This window comes from Macaca fascicularis, chromosome 5 (assembly GCF_037993035.2).
Source record: "Macaca fascicularis isolate 582-1 chromosome 5, T2T-MFA8v1.1".
Lineage (NCBI taxonomy): Eukaryota > Metazoa > Chordata > Mammalia > Primates > Cercopithecidae > Macaca > Macaca fascicularis.
In genome coordinates this window covers 108285606-108306106 of record NC_088379.1, presented here as the reverse complement: position 1 = coordinate 108306106, position 20501 = coordinate 108285606, and the positions used below count along the sequence as shown (strand labels likewise).

The 20501-nt window shown below is 43.6% G+C and overlaps 1 protein-coding gene and 1 pseudogene across 5 annotated transcripts in view; both read right to left on the bottom strand.

Moving 5' to 3' along the window:
* Nucleotides 1–7245: 7245 nt before the first annotated feature.
* LOC102141591 (large ribosomal subunit protein uL22 pseudogene) lies at nt 7246–7874 on the bottom strand (annotated as a pseudogene).
* A 5306-nt stretch (nt 7875–13180) lies between these two features.
* The window catches only part of NFKB1 (nuclear factor kappa B subunit 1), a 123426-nt gene continuing 116105 nt past the window's right edge, over nt 13181–20501 (bottom strand). For all 5 annotated transcript variants that reach the window (XM_045392700.3, XM_045392701.3, XM_005555555.5 and 2 more), the window contains 5 exons: nt 19864–19988; nt 18447–18513; nt 17948–18120; nt 16968–17124; nt 13181–14042 (listed from right to left, as the gene is read on the bottom strand). In XM_045392700.3, the coding sequence (XP_045248635.2) occupies nt 13882–14042; nt 16968–17124; nt 17948–18120; nt 18447–18513; nt 19864–19988 (683 nt within the window). In that variant the 3' untranslated portion in view covers nt 13181–13881. The remainder of the gene's footprint in view (nt 14043–16967; nt 17125–17947; nt 18121–18446; nt 18514–19863; nt 19989–20501) is intronic.

Sequence of the window (20501 nt, the reverse complement as noted above, 5' to 3'; positions counted from 1 at the left end):
AATCCCGTTTTAGCAAAGCGTTGCTGCGGGCGGGGAGGTCTGCTCTTCTTCACTCCTGTTCGTGTTCTGCCAGGAGCCCTGAGAAAGGGCTTTCAAGCTGATGGGCCAGAGTATACTTTGTAGTTCACCCTTCCTAGTTCTATAACCTGAATCAAGTTGTTTAACTTCCTGTGCTCAGTTTTCTTGTGGCTAAATGGGAGTGGTAACACCCACCTTGTAAGTTTGTTTTGAAGAATAAATAAAATAATTTAGCTCAAGGACTGGGCCCCACATTGGCACATAGTGACGCTCTGTAATGGAAGCACCGTCCTGGGCCTGAGCTTGGTGTCCTGCAGAGGGTGAGGCTTCCAGTCACAGTCTCTAGATTCAAATCCAGGTTCTGAAGCTTCTGACTGTGTGACCTTGGGCAACAATTCAACCTTTTGAACTGTAGTTTCCACCTCTGTAAAATGGAGCTAATGATCCCTCACCTTCAAAGGTAGTTGTGAGGCCTTAACAAATAGGGTCTGGAACAAATTAAAATGCTAAGTATATGGTGATTGTACTTTTTAACATCACATTCATTATCACCCAGTTAGTACAGAAAGCAATAGTAAAAATGAAGTGAAGAAAAATGGTAAGTTCTTACAGCAAATTCTTTCTGAAAATAATACCAGAAAAGAATAATTTGTAAGGGAAGAATAAATTAAAGGACATAAATATATGCTGACACCAGCTTCTAAAAGAAAAGAAATGTGCCGTATACGTATTATTCCCATTAAGGAATAGTAATAGCCCAAACATTCTTCCACAGTTCATGTGTGGCAGTACAGTTAGCCATTTTTTACTTTTTTCATGGATATATCTCACCATGCAGGAATACAGTCTGATGCACTTACTCTTGGCTTTGAGATTCTGATAGGGTTTTTCTGTTAGTGGTTGTATTCGTCCATTCTGGCATTGCTGTACCTGAGACTGGGCAATTTATAAGGAAACGAGGTTTAATTGGCTCACAGTTCTGCAGGTCGTACAGGAAGCATTGCACCGGGCATCTGCTTGGCTTCTGATGAAGCCTTGGAAGTTTACAATCAGGGCAGAAGGTGAAGCAGGGACAAGCATGTCATATGGCGAAAGCAGGAGCAAGTGAGAGAGAGTGGGTGGGAGGTGCCACACACTTTTAAACCACCAGATCGCCTGTGAACTCAGAGCGAGAGCTCATTTATCACCAAGGGGATCTGTGCCTATGATCCAGACACCTTTCAGCAGGCCCCGCTTTCAACACTGGGGATTACATTTCAACATGACATTTGGGTGGGGACATATATCTAAACCATATCCTTAGCTGTGCGAATAATAGGATAAAAAGACCAGAACCAGGTTCTACTGTCATGCTCTTGCAAAGCACATTCCAGAGAGAGTGGGGTGAAGAGAGATCAGTTCCCAGGATTCTATCTTCCCATTTCAGAACAGAGAGAACAATAAAAATCATAATTTTCTCATTCACATTCACGATAACTCTTCTTATTCTCTCTCTCTTGTTTTCCTTACTTGACTTTTCAATGTGAGACATTTTCAAACCATGAGAAGTCACTTGGAAAATAAATAGAAAGATTTTGTTCTCTGTTGGAATGAAGGTGAACTAGAGTGCAGAAGAAATAAAGATATGTTTCCCTAACATTCCTAAAGTGACAAAGACCTGAGATAGAAAGAATATTCTCTTGGGCTATCTCTGGCTCTCAGATATGAAACTTATTTTCCAGCTTGGTAAGATTTAGGGAGAAAAGCAGGTAGGTATTGTCTGTGTGAGAAATTCAAAGCATTTGAAAACATCCCCAGAGTCTGGCTTGACTGAATGCAATCTTATTAATTCAATAAGCACATGCAATTAAAAGGGTTATGCAGAAAAGACAGTTATATTTCCAAGTGAATGGGAGAAATCTTGTTTTCTAATTGATTTATTAGAGGCATGAACCAGAGTAGCATACAAACCTTAAAATCACTGGCAAAACAGGTGTTAAGACAGGTTTATATTCTGCCCCTAGACACTGTTTAACTTAAGGATTTAGTCATTCATTTATCAAGCATGTATTGCAGGCCACTCTGAGCAGGCGTTGTCCTTGTCACTGGGGGTATGGCAGTGAAAAAGGCAGACAAGTCCTAGTTCTCATGGACCATCTATTGTAGGGGAAAGAGTCACTAAGCCAGTGAACGAGGCAATTCCAGCTGGTGATGAGTCCTTAAGGTTAATGTGACGGCGACAGGGGAGCAACATTAGATAAGGCACCATCTTGTTCGATACTTTAGGGAAGCTTTTTGGAAAGTTTATGGTAAAAAGTAAGTGAAAAAATTGCAGTTGAGAAATGAGTCTTTAAAAACCTTTGTTGTAATTAATACATAAGGAAAGAAAAGCACAAAATCAGCCGGTTAGCTAGTTGGGGCTCTGAGTCTGTGGTCCACAAGCTGGGGGTGAACTAACCTGCCAAGACATCTTTAAGTCCTTGAATGGGGCCAGTGAATGAGCTTAGCAAAGAGAAGAGCAATGCATCACTCTTTCATATTTTATAAATATCTCTCCTTATTTCTGTAGACACGGGTTACCGAATCTTGCCGTGAAAGAAAAGTTTGCTTAACCCCTTAGGTTGGTCTCTGTCTTTAAACAAAATGTATTGAGCTCCCCCGTGTGCCACATCATGCTATGCAGTGATCAAGTACACATGATTATAACAACACCTAAGTTACCTACAACTCTCAGGAAATGAGACATTCCGGCTCACGAACATTTCTGTTTGGGAGCTAGCACTCAGCCCTGCCTCATCATTTAGGTGGGAACAACCCTCTTGTTCTGATTCTGTTCCTGTTACTTTTTGTCGGTTTTGTGAAATTTACTGGTCCACTGCCAGTCGTCGGAGCAGACACTGTTGGCTGGCCACCTCACAGCCAGATCCTCCTCCTCTCTGCTAATAGAGGTGGCCGTGTCCAGCCTCAGAGACTGAATCATAATTTGTTATTCTAATCCTAGTCCCCTTTGCCAGTGATTGAGGTAGGGTTAGGCCCATGACACATTTCAAGAATGAATCATAAGTTGATGTCTAATGTGGGGTTTCTGGGGGAAGGTTTCCCTGCCTGATAAGAGATAGACCTGAGGTGAAACTCTCTGCCGTTGGGTAAAATTGAGAAGTTACTTGAGGGCCTGGAACACTTGGAGCTGCTGCAGCCTCTTTTTGGTGACCTTAAAGAAACATTTTTGATGCGGGGTGTCAGAGATGTTTAGCTGCTAAATTAACCCTGCAACCTTCTAACTTTGGTCTTATTATAACATGGTAAAAAAAAAAGGCTTAATTGTTTAATCTTGGAGTCAGGTGTTCTGATTTTACAACTCGAAGCATCCTAATTGATACAGCAGTTAAAGGTGTGGGCATTGAAATCAGACTGACTCGTGTTTCAGTCCCAGATCCACCAGTAGTAGGCTGTTCTTCACTGGATACAGGCTACTGAGCCTTTCTGTGCCTTAGTTTCTTTAAACACAGGAATAATAACAGTATCTACCTCATAGGTAAATTGTGAGGTGTAAAGGAGATAATGCATAGACTATTGATAGCACATGATAACTATCCACCAAATGTGAGCTATTACAATTATCATTGCCTCTGTGTGAAGCCATCAGAACAAACTTAGGGAGGTGGGCAGAACTGAACGTGTGCAGGCATGGGTGGTGGCTGTGAACAGCATCAGCCAGGGGAACTGGGGGTGTCGGGGGCAGCAGTGAGCCTGGGAGAGGAGCAGGTAGGACCTGGATCCCCCCACACCCTGCCTGGTCATCCTGAAGATTTAGGTCATATTTGGCCAGCAGGTCATGGTCTAGACTATGTTTTAAAAAGTTGAATTACATGCTAACATTTAAAAAGGGAAAGATTCCATGTAAAATATAGATATATCTATCTCTGATCTTCTTGTAATGGTAGTTTTTAAAGCCCTTATTTGTTTAACCTACTTAGAGTCAGGCATTCTCATGTTATAATTAAAAGCAGCCTCGTGGATAAAGGCATGGGTCTTTGAGGTCAAACAAATCTGGGCCTTGGAGAGGGCAATGTGGGCACCTGGGTGTCCTATTAGCTAGGGGATGCGTCACCTACTTCCTTGTGCTGGGATGCTGCTGTGGCAATGGTACCTCTAGTGAGGAAGGCTGTTGGGGACATAATTTGCCAAAGTGGGTGAAGGAAGGGCCCCTGTTCTTTTACAATGAGCTCTCAAGCCAAAGTGGGTGACTGGCCTGCTTCCCTACCCATATTTTTGGTATTGGAAAGAAAAGATTTTTAACTAGTCAACTTACAAACGTGAGTGAGATTTTGCCTTGTCAAAGATCCAAACTGTGTGTGCATGCATGTGCGTGTGTAAGTGTGAAGGCTGCGTGTGGTGCAAGGGCTATGGGCTCATGCTCTGATACTGAACCTCCCAGTACTGGCCTTGGACCAATCACTTAACCTCTAAGCCTCAGTTTCCTTATCTTGAAGGTGAGATTAATGGTAATAACTATCTCACAGTGAAGATTAAATAAAATAAAGATATAAATGTAGTAAATGCTGGTTTATCAATATCATTCCTCAAAGGATAAGGCTGGTGGTGGCTGGAGGGATCAAGCCTAAGAATCTTTCATTCTGCTTGCCAAAAGGAAAGAGCAACTTAAGCGTTCTGTACTAAGGGAACATAATCATTAGGCTTCATGACCTGAGTTGAAGGAGAAAAATTCAGGCAGAAAGCTGAAGAAATTTCTAATTCCTTTTTTTGGTAAGGTTTTTCCAATTTTACAGAAGCAATAAAATAAAATAAAATTGAGTAGCACTAGGCAAGCCGGCTGTTGGATGCTTGTGCAAAGTTCTGCTTCTTCCAGCAGAGGCCTCTTGTGCTCAGGAAATGAGGCTGGTGGTGGGTGGAAGGGACTGCCCTGGGCCAGGGTGCTGGCTTCCTGGAGGCTTCCCCAGAGTATGGGGCGTCTGCTGCCTTCAGTGAGGGGAGGGGAGTCTAAGGAAACACTTGCAGGGCTGCTCCCCAAACCCCTCACCTTCTGGGCTTCAGGGAGCGGGATGCCAGTGCCCCAGAGGAATGCATGAGTGTGAAACTACCTTAAAGAAGGAAATAAAGAGAAAGAGAGAAAAGAAGGGAGGGATGAAGGGGGAAAGAGCTGGGAGAAAGAGAAAAAGAAAGAGAAAGAGAAGAGTTGAGAGAAAGAGACTAGGAGAGAAAGAGAAAGGAAAAAGGAAGGGAGAGAAGAAGAATGAGAGAGAAAAGGTTAGAAATGGTGGGAGAGAAAGAGAAATGAAAAAGGAAGGGAGAGAAGAAGAATGAGAGAGAAAAGGTTAGAAATGGTGAGAGAGAAAGAGAAAGTGGGGGGAGAGAGGTTGAAAGAAGGGAGAGAAAGGAAGACAGAATAAGAAAAAGAGAGAAAGGAAAGGAGAGAGAAAAGACAGAGACAGAGGGAGAGAGAAAGGGAGAAAGAGAAAGGAGGGGGTGAGAAGGAAGGGAGGAAGGAGAAAGAAGGAACCCAAAGGGCGGCTCTGTTTGCTGAGCTCTGATTTCTTTCCTGACTCCAGGGCTAATAAAGGCTGAGCACCAGCATAGCTGGATCACAAGGTTCAGATCCACAGAGCAAATTTGTCCACTTTCTGCCTGCCTTTTGGTTACAGACAGGTCCCAGACTTAACAATGGTTCGACTTATGATTTCATGACTTTTTGACTTTATGATGGGTTTATCAGGGTATTAGGTGCACTTTCGACTTATAATTGGTTTCAGGACATAACCCCATTGTAAGTGGAGGAACATGTGTATTTCATTTCCATCCACTGTTGCTACCTTGGCAAAAGGGTGGCATATAAATGCTTTTTAATTCAAATTTACTTACTATGGATCTATGAAAACTTGGCACCAAGCCTCCTGAATAGATGATTGACAGAGGAGAAGTCAGATGAGCTATTTAAAGGCTCAGTAACAAAACAATCAGGAAAGAACCAAAACTGTGAGCTATGGGCATGATTTGGGGAAAGGAATTACATTCTGCTGTTGGAGGGACCAAAATGGTCCTTGGCCCACACGTTGTGTGCATATGTTGCTCATCATTCAAGATGTGCATTTGGCTAGGCAGTAAGGGAAGGCAGGGCCAAATGGTGGCTTTGACCTTCCCAGATCAAAACTGGGCTGGAGAAGAATGCTAAGGACTGCCTGCATCAGTCAGGCCTGAGAGGTTCGCTCATCCATGAGCATATACACACTTCCTGGTACACATGGTCTCCATCTATTGGGGAGGTAAAACTCCCCCTGCTACTGTGGTCGCAGGCAGCAGTGGTGGAGGGGCAGGGGCTTCAGGACCTAAAGGAAGAGAACAGGAATGTTGCTTTTTGGCAGCCCTGCTCCTGCAGCAGGACCTGTCTGTGGGATTACGATGGGTCTTTATGGGGATGTCATTTCTGGTCCCTTTGGCCTCTCTAGGCCAGGCTTTGCCTCAGCTGTGAGGCAGGATTCTGCATTAACATGGGTGGCCCATGGACAGCTTTTTGGGGGTCCTGGCTTGAATTGTTGAGGGAAGGTGAAGGGACACAAAGAAATGGCAAAAAGAGGCAAGTGGTGGAGAAAAAAAGCTTCTGGGGCTCCCAAAGCAAAAGGAATGGGACTGGAAGGAGTGGGTAGGAGGAAGAAAGTCAGCATGGACTCAAGGCCTCTTCCTGGGCCTGTTCTTGGGGACTGGTGCCAAGCATGATGTGTGCTGAAGTTGAATTAGTTTGTTGAGGGAATGCTGGCTTCCTGCTGTTTGGCCACCCTTGGATAATACTTCAGAGCCCCCAGTTGGCAAGCTTCTTCCCTCTCCTGGGCATGACCCACCCCTTCGAAGCAGTTGTGTGTTCCATGACGCACTGCTGCAGCGTGAAGCCAAGGAGCACGGTATGTGGATTGAAGACTGAGTCCTGGCCCAGCCCTTGCTCTTTACATTAGACCAGGGACCTTCCAGCATATCAGCAACTCTGTCCTGTGGAGAATGGCAGGAATTAAAACCCCTCCCTGTTCACCTCTCAGGTTGCTATGACAGTCAGTACTTGAAAATATTTTCTAAATGAAAACATTCACATTTAAAGTTTTTATTTTTGCTAATTTTTTCAAAATTACAGAAAAAAATTATTTCAAAAGACTAAGGGAACATTTGCATTTGAATAAGGTGATAAAAAGGGATTCTGAAAATTTAAAAAAAAAACCCCATGATATGAAGTTTTTCATTCAATTTTTTTTTCTTTTAATTACATTTATTTTAATGCTGAATTTACTCCCGTGCCATAAGTTTTTGTTTCTTCAGTTTCTTCTGGGATATCTTTTTCTTCTGGGCAACCTCCTCTTCTGGTTTAGGAACAATCTGTTCCTTTTCAGTAAGGATCATCTCAATGTGATAGGGAGAGCTCATGTATGGGTTAATCCGACCATGAGCTCTGTAGGTCCGTCGGCTCATCTTAGGTGCTTTGTTCCCTTGGATATGCTCGATGACCAGAGAATCTACATCTAAACCCTTAAGTTCAGCATTACTCTTTGCGTTTTTAAGCATGTGCGCAAAAATTCAGCACTCTTTTTGGGCCACCGACCTTGTGTCCAGCCCCACTGCTTAGCCTGGGCACACCTGCCAACTCCACCATTGTAACGTCGGAATGGTACGCACTGTTTCTGTAAAGTGACATCTTTCAGATACTTCATGGCTTTTCGAATATGCATACCCTTGGTGGCCTGGGCAGTTTCACGAGTGTTCTTAAAGTGAACACGAAGATTGGAACCTCTTGATTTGCATGATTTCGTGGGGTTCTCCGGGTCAAGTGAATAGCGAACCATTTTCACAGATTACTTCAGGCCGCTTAGGGAAAGAGCTTCATTCAATTTTTTAAAGCCAAAAAATAAATTGTGCATTATTGCTTTAGGAAAAAGGAAAAAGGGAACTGTGAAACAGTTTTGAAATGAAGAAAATATCTATCTCTTTTCACCAGGGAACAGACCTAATAACCTGGTTGTCTAGTATTGGGCATCAACTTATAGCCTTCCCTGACCTGATGTGCCCCCAAAATAGTCCTCAGGGTTCCACCTCACTGTCTTCATCACCAGCTCTGCTTCCTGGATCCCAAGAAGGAATCCTGGGAGAAAGGGTTTTGAGAATTTCTGTTTCATCTGCTATCCTTCTGGCCTGAAGAGAATATTATTTCCACAAGAACCAATTTCTGCTCCTTTCCAATTTATCTGAGAAAGTGGGAGCCAAGGTCTTTCCGGCTCTCTGCAGATCACAACCAAGATAAACTTGCTTGTCCCTTTCTTTTGGGTAGGATCTTGAAGGGCCAAGGCCTCTTGAAGAATGCTAACCGTGGTGTCTACAAGCCCAGGACTTCTTGTGCAGCATTTAAGGAACTATGGAGCATAGAGGTTGGAGAGCAGAGATCTCTGTGAATTAGTGTGAGGGCAACAAGACGTAGCTGCTGTAACTCTTCCCCAGCCTACCTGCCCTCATATCCTTGATCATCTCTGAGGATTTCCTTAAGAAAAACTGTGACTTTGTGCTTACAATGCAATCTTCATGCTTAATCCTAGGAAATGATTTTGCCTTTAGTAACGGCCATTTACCATGATTGCAGGTGACTTTCAGAGTGAATGTCTGCATACAAGTTGGAACTAGAAAGAAACTTATGGCTCATCCTCCCTCAGGGAAGGGATTTTGACCTGTGCTAAAGACTGTGACCTATTCCAAAATCAACAGCTCTCTTAATACTGGGAACAGAAGTAGACCACCCTCCTATCTTCACTGCTCTTAGTGTGACCAAGGGACTGAAGTTTTTCTCCAGCACAACATGAGAGGAGACGACACATTCAAAACTCCCTCACATACTTTTCTCAGCATTTTTCTCCTGGCTGACTGGGGCTATCACCCCTAGCAAGACCTTAGGAGCCAAGCGTTGGAGGAAGAATGACTGTCAGCCTGGATCCCTGCGTGGCTAAGTGGAAGAGAGACACTACTTACCCCTAACCCTGCTGCAGTGTTGTTACTGGAGTCAAGTGATCCTGCAGTCATGCCTCTCATGTGTCTCAGTTTCCCCATGACCACCCACTGTAGTGCCTGGCAAGCAACAGATGCCCAAGAGATCTTGATTTAATACGTATCTTTATTCTTTGAAGACTCTTGTGATAGTTCAATGAAATAATCACTTTGGAAAGAGATATCAATGTGGAAAAGCTAGTTGACAGAAGTAAGACGATGCTATCTCACTCCCTTCCTCCCTTTCATCTTAAGAAACTTGAAAACTTGTTGAACTATTCATTTGTCCAGGGTAACAGAAAAAGGCTATTGTGGACATAATGAAATCCATAGTAATTGAAGGAGATCCATTTAATTTCAAGCCTCTCCCCAGTGTCTCCCCCAATTCCAAAACCTAATCACAAAACTGGAAACCAATGGACAGGAACTTTAGTCTCTAGGATTGGTATTTACATGAAGCAGCCAGCCACAGTGAGGCCAATGGAGAAGAGACACTCTCACTTTGTAGGCGTTCAGAAAAAGAGAAAAACTTGAATGGTTTAGGAAGGTGATCTTTAAGATCTTATCCAATCCCAAGTTCTGTGATCTTCAAGAAAAGAAACAGAATTTTAGTTTCATCCTGTTTTGACTCCTGTGCCTCCCATGTCCATTCCCTGGGGAAGCACAAGTCAGAAAGAGAATTTCCCCCAAAAGCACAAAATAGGAGGCTGAAAGAAATGCAGTAACTTTCAGTCAATGAATAATTCATATTTAAACATCCTTGCCTCTTATTAGGGGGAGAATCAAGTCTCCAAGCAATATGTCCTTTTAGTTATACTTTGGGTACATTTTGCATTTTGGTTGGGTACATGATGACTCCATCATGTACCCAATGGAGTACATGTATAGGACTGTAGGCATTTTTCCTTCTCTTTTAAATAAAGCATCTTTTTGTCAAAGGACTGCAAGCCTCACTAAAGAATAGTCTTTGGAATCAGACGGGCCTGCATCTGAATCTGGGGTGAGTTATTTAATAACTTCAGATCATTCATTTCCTTATTATAAACTGGGGTTAAATATATACCTTATGGGGTGTCTTGAGAATTATCATTAGAAATTATTAATCCAAAAAGGCTGGCATGTAATAAATGCTCCACTCTGGCTGGATCTTTCCCCTCCTCTTTTTTTTCTGCTAAAATGTACAAAGTCCAGTTTGTGCGGCTGCATTCCATGGTGGTGACCAGGAGCGTCTGTGCCACATTCAGCTACTTCAGGAGACACAGGTAGGTAAATGAGCAGCAGCAGGGCTTCGTTCTGCTGAAAAGAAAGACCGCTGATCCTGAAAAAGTCTGGGTTATGCCTGCAGAGTATAGAAACCTCAAAAATGACTGAAGTTCTGAGGAAGCTATTTTTAAATGGCCTCCTGCTGTGACACAAGCTTTCTGGGAAGGTTTATTTCAGGCCCATTATAGCTTTCCACCTGAACTCCTGCATTCCTTTTGGTTTATCTCCATCTGCTGGTACAATATGAAAGATACTTTCACAGAGACCCAGACAGCACTGGTGGCCTTGCTGTTGCAGCACCACACAGAGGTTCAGGCCAGCACTGAGATCTGGGAGGAAGAAAAAGAAGTTTCTGAGACAGAAGAGAAATGGGGCTTCTTATGAAAGAAGGGGAATGTCATTTTTCTATCTTGGCGTGAGTTACTTAGTTGTTCCTCCTCCTCAAGTCAGCTTCGCTTCAAGTGAACTTCTGGTAGGTGAGCTGTCAAGCTGGAAGCCTGGAGCATGGTGACAATCCACTCCACACTTAAGGCTTAAAACCTCAACCATTATTTAATTTGCTCACGAATCTGCAATGTGGGCAGGGCTCTGCAGCACAGCTTGTCTCTATTCTGGGCAGCATCAGCTGAGGCAGTTTGAAGGCTAGATGGGGTGACTCAGTGGCTGAGGGCTGGAATCTTCTGAAAGCTTCACTCCCTTACACATCTCTTGGTTGATGCTGGCATCGCCCGGGGTCTCAGTAAGTCTGTGGACTGAACACCTGCACTTGGTTCCTCCATGTGGCCACTTGGCTCCCTCAGAACACAATGACTGGCTTCTAAGAGAGAGGGCCCAGCATGATGGGGCAGAAGTTGTTTTCCATTTTATGACTTAACCTTAGAAGTCACTTAGCATCTCCTCCGTCCTTGTCACAGGTCTGCTAAGATTCTCAGAGAAGGAACCCAGGCCCCTCCCCTCAGTGGGAGGAGTGTCAGCGTCATGTTGTAAGACAAGAGGCCTCGTAGTGGCCTGCTGGAAAACAGTGATCTGCCACAGAAAGGAACCCGCAGAGGAGTGGAGGCATGGGCTGCTTGTTGGAAAATTAAGAATTAAGGAAAGTCAGAGCTGTATTTTTTCACTTTACAGAAACTTCACTTTACAGTGGGGCTGGGTAGGGGTGGAGAAATGGCAATGTAATAGAAAACAGAAGTAGAATTTTCCTTGAGAATCTATTTATTTGGGAGATGCTATAAAATGAAGAACCTGCACTGCTTTTACACCAGTGAAAAGTTTTGCTTAAAAAAGCCTTCCCTATTTCAAGATTATTTATCAATGACGTCTGGTACTTCCAATATTTTTATGGCTTAAATTTTGACATATTTGGAAATTATTTTGATGAAAGGAGGGAGGCAGGTGTTCAGATGGATTGTTTTCAAGTGAATTGCCAGTTGGGACCTGTGTTTATTGAGTGATTTGGTTTGACTGTGTCCCCACTCAAATCTCATCTTGAATTACAGCTTCCACAATTCCCACGTGTTGTGGGAGGGACCTGGTGGGAGATAATTGAATCATGAAGGCAGTTTCCCCCATACTGTTCTCGTGGTAGTAAGTTTCACGAGATCTGATGGTTTTGTAAGCGGGAACCCCTTTCGCTTGCTCTCATTTTCCTTTTGCCTGCTTCCATGTAAGATGTGTCTTTCACCTTCCGCCATGGTCGTGAGGCCTCCCCAAACACGTGGAATTGTGAGTTCATTGAACTTCTTTTTCTTTATAAATTACGCAGTCTCGGGTATGTCTTTATCAGCATTTATCAGACTAATATATTGAGTAATCATCTTTTTCTCATTGATTTGTAATTTTACTTTATCATGTACTAAATTCCTATATATTTTGGAGCCTACTTCTGGACTCAATTATTTCTATCTGCCTTCTCATCAAGATAATGTCCCATCATGAGCTCTGGAGCTAGACAGAGCTGGGTGTAAACTCAGATGCAGCTTAGCTATGGTTTACTTTAAGCCTCAATTTCCTTCTCTATAAGTTGGGTTGTTTTTCAAGATTAATGGTTCAATGTGTTGTACAAAATTGTTCTGCATGGTTCTCAGTACCTGTGCAAGCAAGGTTCTCGGGGAAACGGACTCGGAGTTGGAAATTTATGTGTTAAATGTTTTTCTGGAGTGCCTTCAAGATCAACAGCTATGGAAGGGTGAGAGAGTAAGCAGCATGGGGAGACGGAGAAGTTGAGTGCAATGCAGCCTCAGCCACTCTAATGGGAACCCTGAAGTTTAAACAGCCCTTCAGTGTTGTCCCGGGTTGGACAGGCTTATTCATATGCCCACACTGATCAATTTGCATGGGTGCCACTGTGGAAATGGATACGGCCTAGAAAGACATGGCTCTCTGCAGCAGAGGCATTCCATGAGGAAGCTGACAGCTAGAGTGCACCACCAGCAGACCAGTCCTTTGTCAAAGGAGAATTCTGGCTGTGCATCAGTGTCGACCATAGTACCTCGCTCAAAAACTGATTTTTTTCCCTCTTCCCTGACTCCCAACTCTTTCAGAAGCAGTTCAGCAAAGCTTCATGCTGGAAGGCTCCTAGTCCAGGGCCCTCTAGTATATGGAAATTTTAACACTTTATCACAGAAGTGTGGAGAAGACATTGAAGAGGTGTAGCATTGTATAAGATGGAGGAAAGTGAGGTGGCACAATCTAAATACGATGAGCTGGGTATGGATTTGACAAATCCAAAGCTTTCATCTTAGGTTAAAACACTTTCCTTTCGATCATTATTTGTTCATTTCTAGATTAAAAAATTGACTCTAATAGGCAATGTGAATGTGATAACCAGGCTATGGAATTATCCCATGATTATAAGGAAGCATCTTAGAAAAGTATTTGCACAGATCAAACAAGGTGAGGTCATCAATTTGCTTTCCCTTTTATTATAAAAGTAAAATAAAAAATAGCATTTATAAATCCAACATTTTTTCCTTTAAAGTATTTGATCTAAAAAACATATTTACAATAGCAAAATGCAGAAAAGGGGGAAAATACCATTTTCAGCAATGATTGTAACCATGTTTAAATATTGACGAGTACTTTTTTTTTTTCAAATCAGAGAAATAACCACATTAGAAAAAGCAATATGCCTTTTTAAAAAATGGCACGTCAAGTGACTCTCATTTTAAAATATCCCTTTTCTTAACCCTTAATTTGAATGCAAAACGATGCTGTGGATGGTCAGAAGGAATGCCAGGTGGGGACAGTGATACCTTTAATGACAATAGGAACGTAGCAGAGGGACAATAGCAATGACAACAGAAAGCAGCTGTGACCCGGCAGCAGCCGGCAAAGCTTAGTAAGCAACCTCATCCCCAGATGCATCCGCTCAGCCAGTGCTGTGATTGCTAGATACTATCTGTAAGTGAACCAAACTAAAATTCATTTATGAACCAAGAAAGGAAGCCAAGTTGAAAAGGTCTCGAGTTATATCGAGAATGATTCAGGCAGGCTGGCTCTCTGAGCACCTCTGGATGCGCTTCAGCTTCTGTTTTGTGGACAATGCAGTAGAATTTTAGGGCTTTGGTTTATACGGTGTGGGAAATTGTCTGCAGGCTAAATTTTGCCTTCTAGAGGTCCTTCCTGCCCATAATCATGGGGCATTTTGTTGAGAGTTAGCAGTGAGCCACCACTGGTCAGAGACTCAGTAAAGCTGAGTTTGCGGAAGGAGGTCTCCACGCCGCTGTCGCAGACACTGTCGCTGTCTCGGAGCTCATCTGAGGGGAGAAAGCACAAATTCACTGGGGGAATGGCCGGGACCAGGCAAAGCCTTTGCTCTCATGCACCTTATGCTCCAGACGGGCTCCAAGTTTGGCTCTAAAAAAACTCATGGACTATTCTGTGGACAACTCTTGCCCACCGGCTTCTGCCAGCCACACATCCCACCTATGCCACCCCCACTGTCACGACTGCTCACCGTGCTGGGAAGGGCAGAAGGTACTGTGGGACATACTGCGAGGATGTTATGAATTAGCCAAATGTCAGAATTAGCCAAATGCTTTCACATCTTCCTCCTGCAATCTAGTCTTGTGTTTGAGAATCCTTTCTGAATTCTCTTCACTCACAGTGGACCTTTTCTTCCGTTAGAAATCAGGTGTATTTTTCCAACCACCGTATTATCTATTTTATAGCTGGGGAAACTGCTGAATCTCAGCAAAATAAATTGGTGACAGAAGCAAGAACTAAAAATTAGCTCTCTGGGCCTCATATGCTATTACAGCATACATTGCCTTGAAAACATTTTTGGCAGCAAAGAAGTAAAATGATTTTAGTGAAAATGAGTCTATACTGGAAAATCAGGTTGAATTCCTTTTGTTGATAAGTATCCTTAGGGATATGACCAAGGCAAATTATTTCCTATACAGTGAGTAAGGAAACGGAAGTCTAATATACACTAATCAAAATGCTATCTTCTTACGTATCAAATTCCAATATTAGAATATTAAGACTTTAATGCCAGTGGCATGACTATCATCTTGGTATTGATTGATTTAATCAACCAATCTTTATTTGGTGTCTATTATGTGCTACAAACTATGAGATATTCTAAAAATAACTACAAATTAGGGGCTTAATGCTTAGGTAGGTATTTACTTTTTAAAACAATATAAGTATTTGCTTTTTTTTTTTTTTTTTTAAAAAAATATCTGTGCACAAGGAGCACTGGGTAGTGACTCAGGAGATCTGGGTTGTTTTCCAGTGGATACATTATTCCTTTCTCAAGTGCACACAATGACACCTGCCCTTGCTCCCCTGGGAAGGCCCCCTGGCAGGGTGAGATGGGTGCTGAAATTGAGTGGCAAGAAAGAGCCAGCCAATTAAGAGCTTCCCGGGGAATGGGAAGAGAACGGTCAAAAGGCTGCATCAGACTAGTGAGCCAGGGGAGCAGAGAAAACCCTTGAGAATGGAAGGGCAGTGTGGACAGTGTGGAGGAAGAGCTTCCACAGCAATGTTTAAGAAAGCAAACGAGTAAAGCAGGGACACTGTTTTATCTTTAAAACCTCGAACATTGCTAGGCACACAGTGTATGCTCGATCAGGATTTGCTGAATGAATGACTGAATGAACTGAAGGGTATAACCCAGAAGTAACACAATGTCACTAATTTTGAAAAAGAATCACACTATCTGGTGGGCAGACAGTGGACTGAAGGGAGGTGGACAGGAAGGAAACAAGGGGACTGAGTAGGAGCCGTGCAAGAATCTAGGCAGGAAATGACGGCGGGCTGGACTAGGGTGGTGGTTGCAGACAGGATGACACTTGATGGGTGGCATATGAAGTGATTAGTGCCAGAAAGGACTCCTGAGGAATTCCTGGGTTTTGTCTTAACCTCCTGGAAGATGGCAGTGCTTCTGACAGATCTGGCCAGTATTGGGCTTGGGTGAGGTAGAAAGCAGGGAGGGTTTAGGACTGACCCTGGAGGGCTGTGACTTTAAAAGGTGAGTGTGGAAGAGGCAGCCAGGGGAGTGTGCTGAGGAAGACGGTCTGAAGTTGAAGGTTGGGGTCAACCATGACACACTCTGCGAGTTGTCAAGGTTCAAAGGAGGTGACCAGATCTGGCAATGTGGAGGTAACTGGTCACTGTGAGGAGAGCAGGCCTGGTGGAGGGGTGGGGATGTGATCCCAACTGCAGGAGGCCAAGCAGAGAGTGGAAGGTGGCAAGCTGGAAAGAACAGCTCTAAAAAATTCTTCTGAGGAGCTCTGCTGTGTAAGGGAATAGCGCAATTGGACTGTAGCTAAATGGGATGTGGGATCAAGAGGGTGATTATTTTGGTGTGTTTTGTTTTTAAAGATGAGGAAATCATGAAATGCTTGCTAGGTGATCTAGTCGGAGAGTGGGGAGGAGGAACGGCTAGAACAGGAGACAGAGGTAAGAATTAACAGTAACAACCTAGTAGAGGTGAGGGGGCTAGACCCAGGGGAGAGGTGGCTCCTCAGCTGGGCAAAGAAATTTAACCCACCAAGCCCAGATGGAAGGCTGCCAATGTGGGCACAGGCACAGGTGGGCTGGCACTTGGTGCAAAGGTGAGAGGGTTCTGGTTTCTTCTGTTTTCAGTAGAGTGTGAAGCAAGGGTGTTGCATGATTAAGGGGAGGGAAGGAGTGTTGGGGGATTAGAAATAGAAAGCATGGAATGGTCATTTACAGAGTGGGAGAATAAAACTGTAGGAAATACAGGATTACTGGGCTGGGTTGAGAGTCCATTTCATATGGTTGTGAGATTTTTGGTGGCATGACACACAGTCCCATTTATGGTGGGGGACAAGGTCAGTGTCATGAGCATGAGAGAGGAGGCAAGCGAAGGAGATCGTTCTCTCTGTATCTTGTTCTCTCTTTAAGGTAAATATTATTTCTCTCATGTCTTAAATTTAATCACCCGCATCATGTTGTTTTTCGTATTTATTGTATTACTTAGTGTTTACTAAGTAGTTCATGTGTCAATGTGATTTTCCAAGGGTACTGCCTCCTCATCTGAATGGTACTATCAAGAGAGGCAGAGGGTGAGCCCAGGGGGTAGACAGACACCCAGGGAACTGTATTCAGAAGATGAGAAAGAAAACTGCCACATCATATCCCAAGAGAGCTGAAGACCAGCCTGGCGGAGCTGGAAAATATCTCGACTGTCTTTTGTCTTTTTTCTTTACCTATTTGCTGCCTTGTGGAGGCAGGCGAGAGAGGCAGCGAGTGGGCCTGAGAGGTGGTCTTCACTGGGCTGGAGGCTGCCTGGATCACTTCAATCGCTTCAGTGTAGCCCATTTGTCTCAGGGCCTCCACCAGCTCTCTGACTGTCCCCCCAGAGACCTGTGAGAAAAAAGGGAGGAGGAGCATGTTCCTGTGTTCGAGTCCCAGTGCAGGCTGTAAGCACTGACAGCCCACCCTTCCCTCTTCCATGCTGCCTCCTCCAATCAGGAGTCGGGAGGAAATGGAAAGGGCAGAAAAGAGCGACTAAGAAAATACAGTCTTTGAATCAAGTTTCCTGTTTCGGCTCAAAGATCACTCAGGAAATCAGAGAGAAGTGGTTTGTAGTAAGCACACAGAGGCAGCGAGAGAAGCGCTGAGGCAGTGAAACTCTGCCTACAGTGACGTCTACACAGTCTCCCTCTGTAAGCTGAAGCTCTGAAATCCATGGAGAAACAAAAGCTAACCATGAAATTTTCAACAGAAAACAACTTCACCCCATGCTTTTCTACATTTTATTTTTAGAAATGAAAAATAAAAAAAATCACCAGGTAATGGCTCCACTAGGAGTCACCTCACAGAACATGACTCAATGCCCTGCCACGTGGTAAGGTGTGTTCTTGGGGACAGGAAGCTACGCATGTTGATTACAGTCGATGGTTTGCTCAGGGCTGTTAAAGTTCTGTGAAAATCCTGACCCTCTCCATAGCATTTTCACAGGAAGTCTCCAGGTATTTGAAAACAGGGAAAATCTGAAGGTATCTGAAAACAGCATTCTCAGGAAGATGGGCTGCCAACTTAGCCTGGGTCACCCTCCCAGGCCTTGGGCAATGAGTGGTTTTCTTCTTCAGAGTTAAGGAACAGGGAAGGAGATTATGCCCTGGCCAGAGATGTTAACAGAGTAAAGTCAAAGGAAAATTGCTAAATCTGTAAGGTAACGTGTTACCTCATAGTTGTCCATAAGTGTTTTGGAAGGAGCAGGACTCAGCCGGAAGGCATTATTAAGTATCCCCAGACCTAATTTCTGTGCCAGAGTAGCCCAGTTTTTGTCTGGATCAGGAATTTCTAGCAACTTATAGAGCTGCAGCTTCACATCTTCAGCCAGCTGTTTCATGTCTCCTGAAGGAAATGAAGAAGGAACACACTTGTTCTCACCTGCCATAGACACTCTGGAGGGACTGATCAATGCCACCTGGCTTCCTCCAACTCCCAGTGGAAGCAACCAAGCTACTCTACTTGAAGGTCAAAGCCCAGCTGAGTAGCAGGCAGTATATATTTATAGTAGATTAAAACTGGATATTCTCCTTATCTACCTCCAGCATCTTTTGGTTCTGAAATAAGAAATGTACTTTTCACAGTAGACCCTGGATAATGCTGGTTCCTCCCTTTAAATGATACTGTGGAGATAATAATGGTTATGAGAATCTGGTTCTATCACAACCCACCTTGTGCTAGTAAATCATCAGATGTAAACTCTGGTTCATATGGTTTCCCATTTAATATGTCAAATACCTGTTGGCAAGAAAAACACCAGAAATTGTTACACATCAAAGGGACCACTAGGGCAGTCTGTTTCTTTATGATAAAGAACTCAGCATGTCCTCCTTAGGAGGGTCTGGTACCCTAATGATGGAGGAATGGCAAGAGGAGTCAGGACCACCCTCCAAGAATATGGTACCCTTTGGGGGAAGAACAAGCTGTGGGAGCTCTGGTGCTGGGAAGTTGTGCTTTGTACAAACTCTCTGAGCTGGGTCAGAATACCCAACCAAACTGCAGAGAGTCAGAGCTATAGCCTTTTGGAAGGAACAGGCAGTCCAGGCCACCATGTCAATCATCTCCTGCTCAGAGACCTAAGGCTAGGGAAGAGCTTACTCAGAGCTGTGAAGCTGTGTCCCCTCTTCCATAGTAACAAGCTTGTGAGAATTAACTGTATAAGCTTGCTGAAATGTCTAGATGTTCACAAGGCTTGGTGTTAACCCTCTGGCAATACTGACGTTTTAACTGAGGTCGAGAAATGTCTTAGGCTAAAAGAAAAAGAATTCCAAAGCTGCAGAAGCACTTGTGGTGTTCTCTGCAGTCACTCTGTTGCAGGCTGACCTGGGTAAGGCGAGCGTGGGGTCACTGAGTGCATCATCTTTTTGTGTTCTGTGGCAAGGCCTTCTGGGGAAATGAGGTGCTAACATAAAGGGAGAACCATGTAGTCTCTGCCAACACCAGTGAGCTGGACACAAACAGGCTGTGGGAGGCAGATGAGCAGTTATAGAAGTGGAGCAGCTCTCGCCTCTAGAAGAACTGATCTTGTCTTGCTGGAGATCTTGCACACTGCCCACCTCCTCCCTCTGGCTTTTCTTCCCAGGGCCAAACGACCTAATAACTGCTTTATACCTTCAGATCTCAGCCCTGTGGAGTTTTGAGGAAGGTTTTAAATCTATTTACTCTGTTTTATATTTATTGAAATTCTAAGAAGAATTCTTAGTTTATTTTTACATCCCGAAATCACTTAGCTAAGTTCTAAGCAAACAGTAACATTTATCCTAGCTTCAGAAATTGAGATGGTAACAGTTCTGGTGTGAATTCAGAATGGGTAACTTTTATGTGAATTTTGTGTTTTTCTTCTAACCTTTTCTCACATCTCAACTCTGATCTGATTAGGCATACACTTTCGTACTTAGAACTCAGCTGACCTAGATCTTTCATGGATAGGGTTTTTCAAGATAAAAATGGTCTCTGACAAACAGACTTTCTTAAAAATAAAAGGCATGTTCTTTGGGAAATAAAGCACCGGGAAGACCATCTGTTCTTACATTCCTGAACCTCTGACTCCCTCAGGGGCAGCCATCAGACAGATGGAGCGGCACTCACCTGCCAGCTGGCAGCCATATCTAGAGGCGTGGTTCCAGGCACAACTCCTTCATCCTCTCCTGCATTTTCCCAAGAGTCATCCAGGTCATAGAGAGGCTCAAAGTTCTCCACCAGGGGATCTGCTCCTGCAAAGTTAGGTTACACAGCATTAGGTAAACCCACATCTTGTCAACTTTCAACTGCCTGCAAAGGTCAGATTCCCAAAGGCAAAGCACTGTAGCAGCTTGAGGCAATCTCTTGGATAATTTTTAATGCATAAAACGTTTCCACTGGAATATCCAGAGAAATTGTTTTAAAATTGTAATTTGCTTTGATTGTTAAAGTGTCTTATGACACCTTAAATAGCCAAAGATACTATCGGAAAAAAAAAAGACTTCAAATACTCTGACTTCACATTTAACTCTACAGGATATTTCTCAATTGAATGATGCATCTTTAATCTGAGGGCTGATGGACAGCATGATTACAGCGACTAGGGTGCACCCTCAGATTAGGGTCCTCACTGTTCAAATTTATGCATGACAATGTATTTCTCAGCCCCTTTTCCTGGACACTCAAAATAGCAAAGATGCTTGATATCTAGTGATACCATGGCCAGTTTCATTGCTGGGTACAGCAGTGCCAGGGTTCTGATCTTT